The sequence below is a fragment of the Myotis brandtii genome, unplaced genomic scaffold (genome assembly GCF_000412655.1).
Source record: "Myotis brandtii unplaced genomic scaffold, ASM41265v1 scaffold728, whole genome shotgun sequence".
NCBI lineage: Eukaryota > Metazoa > Chordata > Mammalia > Chiroptera > Vespertilionidae > Myotis > Myotis brandtii.
In genome coordinates, this window is record NW_005370875.1 from 710,269 (window position 1) to 720,110 (window position 9,842).

The window sequence follows — 9,842 nt, forward strand, 5'->3', positions numbered from 1 at the left end:
TCTTTGTTTCTTTCTTTCTTTCTTTCTTTCTTTCTTTCTTTCTTTCTTTCTTTCTTTAGCTTTCTCTCTTATAAGTCAAGTTCTATTGGCTGTACTTGCAACATATACCCTTAATCCATCAATTTATCTTCATCTCAGCTGCTTCTTCCCTAATCAAGGCATCTGCAGCTCCTGCCTGTACCATAGCAACAGTCTTTTGTTTTCACTATTGTCTTCTTATCACCCATTATTACCCAGCAGCCAGAGGCATCTATGTGAAACTAAAGCAGGTCTTGTATTACCAAGCAACAACCTCTGAGATCTAGTCATTGTACTTAGAACAAAATCCAAACTCCACATCAGGGCAGCAGAGTTGATGGGCCCTAGGAAACCTCTGTCTCTTGTGTAACCCCACATTACTTTTCTCTTTGCTACACTCATTAAGCTCTGCCACACTGTCCTCCTACTTGTCATGTGGAGGGATTAAGGGTGCCTGCTCCTCTATCCTCTGGACCTGAAGTGCTCTGTTACAGATATTCACCTCCCAGGACCCTTCTTGTCACTCAGGTCTCAGCTTATATGTCACTGCTCAGCAGCTCTTCCCCTGACCACCCAGTATAAAGCAGCCCAAGTCACTCTCTTAAGTGACATCGTTGTGTTTTCTTCATAGCACTTCATGGTTCTTGGTCCATTTCTTTAATGATGTAGGTCTCATCCACCAGAATGTCATCTTCCCAAGGGCAGGGCCTTTCTGTCTTGTTCACTGGACTATCACAAATGAAGACAGCACATGGTTGGCACTGGGTAAATGTGTGATGAATGACTTAATCATGTCTCTCATCCCTTGTTAAGATCTGACACAGCAGGAAAATCTAAGGTATTCATTGTTAGATTCATGTTTCTCAACTTAAAAGTTATATAACGTTTCATCATTACTCCTGGAAACATATTCCATCTCTCATTGTCACTGAAAGTGGTACAAGGACTCATCTCAGAACAGAAGCGGGGGGAAGGGGGGAGATTGATGTACAAACTAACATTCAGTGGAAAATCTGACCCTAAGCAACAAATCTTGGCAATGGTGAACATTTGGATATCATGGATGAATGTCCAGTGGCCTGACGTCATTCCCTTTGGTGAAAAGGGGAGACTGAGAAAGGATAAAAGACAGCTCCTGATACCCAGACCTGATGTGATGCTCACGATTAGACCTCATTGTTATTGCAAACTAATCTGATGCTGCCATCTCTGCTGTGTTATCCTCCTGGTGAACACATGCAATCTCACAATTGCCAAACTTTGCCCCATTCCACTGCAAAATTGACTATTTCAGGAATTATACCTTCACAATTGTGGTGCCTGCTCTTCTTAGCGAGAAAATGTGTACAAGTTCCCAATCATAGAATTGCCCTACCTTCTCACAATACCAGATCTAGACCAAATCTCCATTTCCTTAGATCTTCTCCCAAATTACCCAACTAAGGCCCAAATCCTGAAATAGGTTCTTTCTGTGTCTCTTGATATGTGGGGCCCCACGGTTCCCATTGGTGTGCGTTCTCTCACTGCAATGAGTAATAATCCCACTGTGTTCAGCTATGGGTGTGTTCCTGTTGGTTTTCCTTGAAGAGCATCGACACCCTATAGCCCAACACTTCTCACTTACCCTAAGTCAAACCCATTGTTATCCCTATCCTGAATGTGAACCTGCCTCTTACTATCCTCCTTTCTCCCAATCTTTGAAGCATTCCTGCTTACCCAAAATTCCACTCGCTGTCTGCCCAACCCTAACTGGGCCTGCCCCCCCTGGGGATCTGAAACCTGCCTCACAGCTATTCCCAAGCATGACCTGTCAGGGAGGAGGGGATATCTAGACTGCTCACCTCAGGGATTATTTCCAACTTGTCTGAACCAGACACAGTATATCGGGAGCCCATGTGGAGTTGTGGCTGCACGGGCGGTTTGCGTATTTGAAAAAACTGGAACTTCTTTTCTTCATCATCTATGGCCTAAAGGGAATATAGACACTGTTTAAGAAAGGAGGGATTTTATGTGGTGTTTCCACATATTTATGTGGGTGAAGGGGTTATACCACCCGTGAACTCTCCCACCCCAATGACTGCTACACAGAGATCCCCACACTTGGCCAGTGCTGTGTTCAGGGTGTGAATGGGGCATTGCTAGAGAAGAATTGGAATGGAGGAGTGGGTGCAGCCCTGGGCAGGGGGCCCTCCCATCCTTCTGACTCCTGGAAAGAAGCTGCAAAAGGTGTCTAGCAATGAGTGGTGAAGCAGTGAGCCCAGTTAGGAAAGGCCTTAGGGACAGGAGACCAGTCCATGTCCCATACTTAAGCCCTGTTGACCCATCTAGGGAGCTCTCTGGATGCATGTCATGTCTCTGTCAGCCCATCCTGGCCTTCCCTTTGCAGCTATCGGGGCAACCTTTTGAATGGTGCAGTCGCCGGGGATTAGGTAGAGGTGGAATTTGACTTCCCCGGGTTGGAGGCGATAGTAGAGCAACACATTGGCGATGACACGAATGCTCAGGGCTGTCTGGATCTTTCTCAGTAGAACGACTATGGGGGAGAAGCTAGGGTTCTCCAGGACTACGTAATGTGGCTCCACACGGGCTGGCTTCTCCATTAGAATCCCATCCTCTTTAATGTGGGCCACTTGGAACCAGGATATGTCCACATGTTGCCCTGAAAAGAATAAATTTGAAAGGTGAGCATTTGGTGCCCTCACTGAGTTATGTATGCCTGGGGCAGTGGGGTTCTTAGGCATAGACTCGGTGGCCTATCTGGGGAACCCAGTAGGGAAGGCAGAATCCTGGGTCTGGGTCCTTTTGTGGTTGTGGGCAATAGGTTTTCCAGAGTGGGAGCATTGCAAGAAGCCACTGAAACCAAACCTTTACAATAGCCTAGCTTCTCCATATTTTTCCTCTGTGGAATTTGGTTGTGCTCTTGGCTTCTCAGCATTAGTTGGTCAATGTCTTCTTTTCCTTTAATGCTTGTGTCTAATTGTTTCTAATGTCTATGAGCTACTCGATAATATTATTATACATTCCTTTTCTGCCCAAATCAGCCAGAATTGGTTTCTTTGATTGCAGCCAAAATCTCTGACCAGTTAACCAGGTGTGGACATTGTCACCACAATAGAGAGCTTGAGGGATGAAGGCTGGTCGTGGGAGATACACTGGTCTAAATGTCAGGAGTGCTGGCTCCATCCCTGTGTTGCCTGGAAATTGCTGCAGTGCAGGCCATTTCTGGGCAGCACAGGGACATCCAGCAAGGTTCATAGGCCCTTGGTCTGCATGGGCAACAATCAGCACATGGCTGACTGATTTAATCCCAGAGTGGCTGTGGAGACTACAGCAAAAGTTTTCTCATTTATTAATTCCTTCTTATGTGTGTGTGAAAAATAATATCATAGTGATGTACACCACCTGAAAAAATGCAGAAATATTTACATCTGATCTTACCAAGCAGTACAACTATTATTACCATCTTTCCCTTTTCCATTAGTCTCTCTGTAGCAACACCTTTTCATGTTTTCATTTTGAACCATGTAGCTTTGCCTTTCCCAAGCTGGTTTAAATTTCCCCAAGAGCCTGTGGACCTTTCTAATGACTGCAGTACTTGATCCCTCCTAGTGGATGTAGCATCCCTAGTTCACTGCTTCTTGTTTTAGTGTTGAGGTTGCTTCCACCTCTTTGCCATGATAGATAGTCCTGCAATGTACATGTTTCTGCAAAGAACTTTTCTATTTCCCTTGAGCTATTACCTTGGAATTGTAAGTCCCAAGGGATAAGAAAGTGTGTGAAAGGATGCCAGATTTTGCCAAATTGCTTCTCCAAGAGGTGGTGCACTTTGCACTGCCTTGGTAACACTAATTGGATGATGTTACCTTACCCTCCACAGAACTGGAATGTCCTCACATGTCAGATGGGGGAACTGAAGCTCCTGGAGGGAAGTTCTTTTTTGAAGGTCATGAGTCAGCTACAGCCCTGGGCTGAGATCCCTGCTCTCAGACCATAGTTTGCGGCACTTAAACTCTGTGCCACACCAATTTTGACTGAATTCTGGATGGTGCTGTGTGTGTATCCAACTTGTCTTGCTAAGGTGACCAGCTGTCCTGGCTTGCCTAGCACTGAGCGGGTTAAGAACAGCACATAGGACCTCACCAATGAGGGTAAAAAGCAGCTAGTGCCAAATTCCTAAATGAGGCCACTATTAGTCACTGAGGTCATTGTTTCCAGGACAACAAGAAGCTTCAGCCCAGACAGCGGGCGACAGGGATTCCTGGGGTCTTAGTTTCCTGGCTGGGCTCAGCACAGTGAGCTACAAGGAGACTTTGTGTATTTTGCCTCTTGTTTCTTGTATAGTATCCTAAAGGAATAGTCCTGACTGGTTAAAGGGTGAGGTCCAGAATTTGGCCTAGAGAACGCTGGTGGACATGGGCTTGGGTAGACCTGGGGTGAGTATTGGTGTAGCTCTTTTCCTTGTGGTAATATACCTGCGTTACAATCTCAACTCTGGTCAAGTATCTTCACCTCTCTGAGCTTCAATTTCCTCATAGGTTTATCCATCAAGATGACATGAGCATATATAGTATGTAGCTGATTTGCATGATATGGGACACAGAATGCTCAGTAACTGTCTTCAGTTGTAATTATTAACCATGTCCCAGGACTCCTCAAAGAAAAGTGCCACCATTTGGTGAATTCACTCCTGTCCAGATGTGGCTTTCAGTTTTGAAAGCTTAGGCTAGATTCCTGTATGCTTGAACAGATTCCTCTTCTTTGGGTAAATCCCATTTCCTAAGCCCACCAGAAGGAGGTACAAGACTGACCAAGGCATGGCTAGGGTGTCCTCATGACAGGGAAGGGCCAACTCACCCACCCTCAAGATAGTAGTATGATTTGGGAGCTGGGAGCAGGAGCTAAGGCACATCTTGTCCTCTTGGGCCCTGTTGGTACATTCTGACTCCAGGCCCTATTTCCTCCTGGAATACCCTGCTGTAGAGCAGGAAGTGGCTTTGTAGCCCTGAGCATCCCAAGCTAATAACAGACCCAGGCAGAGCTGAATCTATTGACTCTATTGGCCAAGCCCCTAATTCCCTGACAAAGCACTTGGAGATGCCTGTGGCCAAGGTCTCACTTTGAAGAATGGGCAAAATGTTTGTTGTGGTGGCATGATTCATCACTCTATAGGTGGTCCCAGCTTGTTGTGAGAGCCCAGTGCACCTTCTCCTCAACTTTTCACATGTGAATGGGCCTCTACAGAGCCTGACCTATTTCTCATCTCCCTCTGCACCCTTGGGACTGGCCTCTGTTGCTCCTGCACCCAAGCTCTCCTCCTGATGAGTAGCTTGAATTGTTTACTAAACCTTTGGTCTCAACAAATTAGTCTCTTCTGGGTCTGGTCATTTGCTGTTTTAGCTTTCTCATTCTATTTATTTTTCTATTAGTTTGTAAATTCTTCTTACACATACATGCACACACATATATACATATAAATATTATATATTTCAATGCCCATACTTAGAGCCTCAAGTAAATCAATGCCTCTACCTAGCAGTGATACTAAATACATTCAACTACTAGAATGGCATTTTAAATCAATATATCAATCTATATAGTCATGCACTGCTGAACTATGGCAATATGCTCTGAGAAAAGAATCAGAGTGCACATACACAAACCTAGATGGTATAGAACACTACACACCTAGGCTATATGGAATACCACCATTGTATATGTGGTCTGTCATTGACCTGTCTGAGTCAAGATTTGACATGGAGAATCGCATCAGGTTCTTCTAACTTTCTACTAAATTGATAGACATTAGGTCTGTGGCAACCAGCATTGGCTGGATGTGCTTTTCATTGTCTGGATTGGAAAGCCTGTACCTCAGCCCTTGCCACCAACACTGCTCCTGCTACCAAATAGGCTCAGACCTTGCTGCCTATCCCTGGGTGATGTGGAGAGAGATGCTGCCTCAGCCACCCCATCCATGCCTACACATGTGCAGGCCCCATTACTTATCTCTGTGGCCAGTACTGGATTATGTTGTGAGGTCACTTGTGGTCTCAAACAGTGGAGAATTTATCTTTCCTAATCAGTACTGAGGTATTTCAGCATTTTAACCAAATGGCAGTTCTAGTGCAACTTTCACCCTCTTGTGAACTACACTAAGATCTTCGGATTCTTTAACATTCAACTTGGTATTGTTGTTGGCACTTTGTTCTCTCTCTCTTTAAAATCCCCACACATCAGGCATTGTTATTGTTGCTTTATCTAGTCATTGGTTTGTTAGATTTACCCAGATGTGTCTCAGTATCTTTACTGATCATTTCATCTTGCACCCCATGCTTTCTATGTGTGACCATTTTGCTTGAAGTACATCTTTAGAATTTCCTTCAGTAAGGATTTGTTCGTGGAAAGTTATCTTGATTTTAGTTTGTTTTAAAATGTCTATTTTAGAAGATTAAAAATGGTGGTAGAGTAAGTGTATGCTGCACAGACATGCTCCAAGGAACAAACTGGAATTACAACTAAAATACAGAAAAATTTCCTGAATAATCAATGGAAAACTTGCAGGAGAGAACCCTGATACCTGAGGACCGAAAGTGGAGACTGCATAGAGACTGGTAAAGGGGGCGGAGGTGTGAAAGGGCTGGGCGGGCGCCCACAGACAGCAACTAAAGACCCAGAGAGATATTTGAGCTGTGGGGGTTTGCCACTGAGACATATGAGATCTAATCTCCAAGCTCTCCCCCTCCCCCGCCACAGCAGAGAGCACCAAAACTGGGAAGAATACCCACATAACATCTGGATGTGAAAAGCAGCTGGGTGCTATCTGCCAGGGCGTGACAGCTAAAAATTCAGGGACCCTCTTAAAGGGACAATGCACAAAATTCCCAGAGGAGTCACCCATCTTGTGCTCCAGCAGAGGGAGGGTGAAATGGACTGGAGCTGTGAGAACAGAAGCCAGTAGTGGGGACTCGGGGGATAGAGCTCAGAATGCAGACACCCCAAGTTTCCTGGGCTGAGTCATTCCCTCACACAGCTGAGGTCATCTTTCTCACATAGATATTTGCCTTGACTGAGGGGAAGACAGTTTACACACCCTATTGGAAAACACCTTGCTCTGAGGTCACTTAAGACATTAAAAATAACAATTAGCCTTCAGACAGAAGCATCTGCCCCATGCTGTTGAAAAAACTCTTGCCACACCTGAGGATGATTGCCTGAGGGGGAATCCTATTAGTTGGCCTCTGGAGGTTTTGAGTCTTTTCCTGATCTAATTAGTTAGAAACAGCTTTAACACTGTCCTGCACTAGAAATTGAGAGGTGTAGAGGATCTAGCTAATACATAGTCACAAACCCAAACAGACAGCCAAAATGAGGAAACAAAGAAACAACCCCCAAATGAAAGAGAAGCAGAGATAAGAAATTTATCTGAAACAGAGTTCAGAGTAATGATGATAAAGATGCTCAACAGCATGAAAAAAATATATAGTATCTATAAAAAAGAACAGTCTGAGATAAAGAATGACATAATTCAAATAAAGAATACATTGGAAGGAATACACAGCAGATTAGGGGAAGCTGAGGATCAAATCAGTGATTTAGAAGACAGAGTTGAAAATATCACTCAATCAGAGAACCAAAAAAGAAAAAAAAAATTAAAAACAGGAGAAGAGCTTAAGGGAGCTGTGGGACAACATGAAACGTAACAATATTAGAATAGCTGGTGTGCCAGAAAAGGCAGAAAGGGAGAAAGGCATAGAGAAGATGTTTGAAGAAATAGTGGTAGAAAACTTCCCTAACCTGGTAAAGGAAAAAGTCACACAAGTTCAGGAGGCACAGAGAACCCAAAACAAGAAGAACACAAATAGGCCCATGCCCAGAAACATCATAATTAAAATGCCAAAAATTAAAGACAAAGAGAGAATCTTAAATGCAGCAAGAGAAAAGAAGACTGTTACCTACAAAGGAGTTCCCATAAGGCTGACACCTGATTTCTCTTCAGAAACTCTACAGGCCAGAAGGGAATGGCATGAAGTACTCAAGGTAATGGAAAACAAGGATCTGAGACCAAGATTATTACATCCACTAAGGCTATCATTCAAAATAGACAGTCAAATAAAGACCTTCTCACACAAAACGGCTAAAAGAGCACATCACCACCACGTTAGCAGTACAAGAAAAGCTAAAGGGACTGCTATAATGAGAAGAAACAGAAAGAGAAACCTAACCATACAGAATTAAAATGGCAATAAATAAGTACCTATCAATAATAACCCTAAATGTAAATGGATTAAATGCTCTAATCAAAAGACATAAGGCAGCCCTAACCGGTTTGGCTCAGTGGATAGAGCATCGGCCTGCAGACTCAAGGGTCCCAGGTTTGATTCTGGTCAAGGGCATGTACCTTGGTGGGCACATCCCCAGTGGGGAGTTTGCAGGAGGCAGCTGATTGATGTTTCTCCCTCATCGATGTTTCTAACTCTCTATCCCTCTCCCTTCCTCTCTGTAAAAAAATCAATAAAATATATTTTAAAAAAAGACATAGGATAGATGAATGGATACAAAAACATAACTATATGCTGTCTATAAGAGAGCCACCTCAAAACAAAAGACACACAGAGGATGAGAGTGAAGGGATGGAAAAAATTTTTCCATGCAAATGGGAAAGAAAAAAAAGCTGGAGTAACAATACTCATATCCAACAAAATAGATTTAAAATGAAGACCATCACAGGAGACAACAAAGGTCACTACATAATACTAAAGGGATTGACTCAACAAGAGGATATAAGGCTGGAAACATATATGCACCCAATATGGGAGCACCTAAATATATTTTAAAAATCTAGAGGACTTTAACAGAGAGATTGACAACAATATAGTCATAGTAGGCGACTTTAACACCCCTCTGACTTCACTGGATAGATCTTCCAGACAAAAACTTAACAAGGAAACGGAGACTCTAAAGGACACACTGGATCAGATGGATTTAATTGACATTTACAGAACATATCACCCCAATACAGCAGAATATACATTCTTCTCAAATACACGTGAATCATTCACAGAGATGGACCACATGTTAGGACACAAAACAAGTCTCTACAAGTTCAAGAAGATTGAAATTATATCAAGCATTTTCTCAGATCACAGTGGAATGAAATTAGAAATCAACTACAGTAAAAACACCCCAAAACATTCAAACACATGGAGGCTAAATAGCACATTATTAAATAACTAGAGGCCCGGTGCACAAAAATTTGTGCACTCGGGGGGGAGAGGAAGTCCCACAGCTCGGACTGTGCCCTCTTGCAGTCTGGGACCCCTCGGGAGATAATGACCTGCTGGCTTAGGCCTGCTCCCAGGTGGCAGAGGGCAGGCCCAGTCCCTAGGTGCAGCCCCTGGGGAGTTGGGGTGCCGCCCCCTGTCATGCACAGAGCAGGGCGGATCAGGAGGTTGCGATGCCACCCCTAGTCACGCTCAGGGTAGGGCCGATTGGGGGGTTGGGGCACCGCCCCCTGTCACACTCAAGGCTGGGTCGATAGGGAAGTTGCGGCGCCACCCCCTGTCACGCACAGAGCAGGGCCGATCAGGGGGTTGGGGCGCCGCCCTCTATCACCCACAGAGCAGGGCCGATCAGGGGGTTGGGGCGCCGCCCTCTATCACCCACAGAGCAGGGCCGATCAGGGGGTTGGGGCGCCGCCCTCTATCACCCACAGAGCAGGGCCGATCAGGGGGTTGGGGCGCCGCCCTCTATCACCCACAGAGCAGGGCCGATCAGGGGGTTGGGGCGCCGCCCTCTATCACCCACAGAGCAGGGCCGATCAGGGGGTT

The 9,842-nt window shown here is 44.8% G+C and overlaps 1 protein-coding gene across 1 annotated transcript in view; it reads right to left on the minus strand.

Moving 5' to 3' along the window:
• Positions 1 to 9,842, minus strand: part of LOC102250298 (NACHT, LRR and PYD domains-containing protein 1-like) — a 70,165-nt gene that overhangs the window by 5,500 nt on the left and 54,823 nt on the right. Inside the window, exons 9-10 of the mRNA XM_014530209.1 lie at positions 2,418 to 2,677; positions 1,860 to 1,985 (exon numbers count right to left, since the gene is read on the minus strand). Coding sequence (XP_014385695.1) covers positions 1,860 to 1,985; positions 2,418 to 2,677 — 386 coding nt within the window. The remainder of the gene's footprint in view (positions 1 to 1,859; positions 1,986 to 2,417; positions 2,678 to 9,842) is intronic.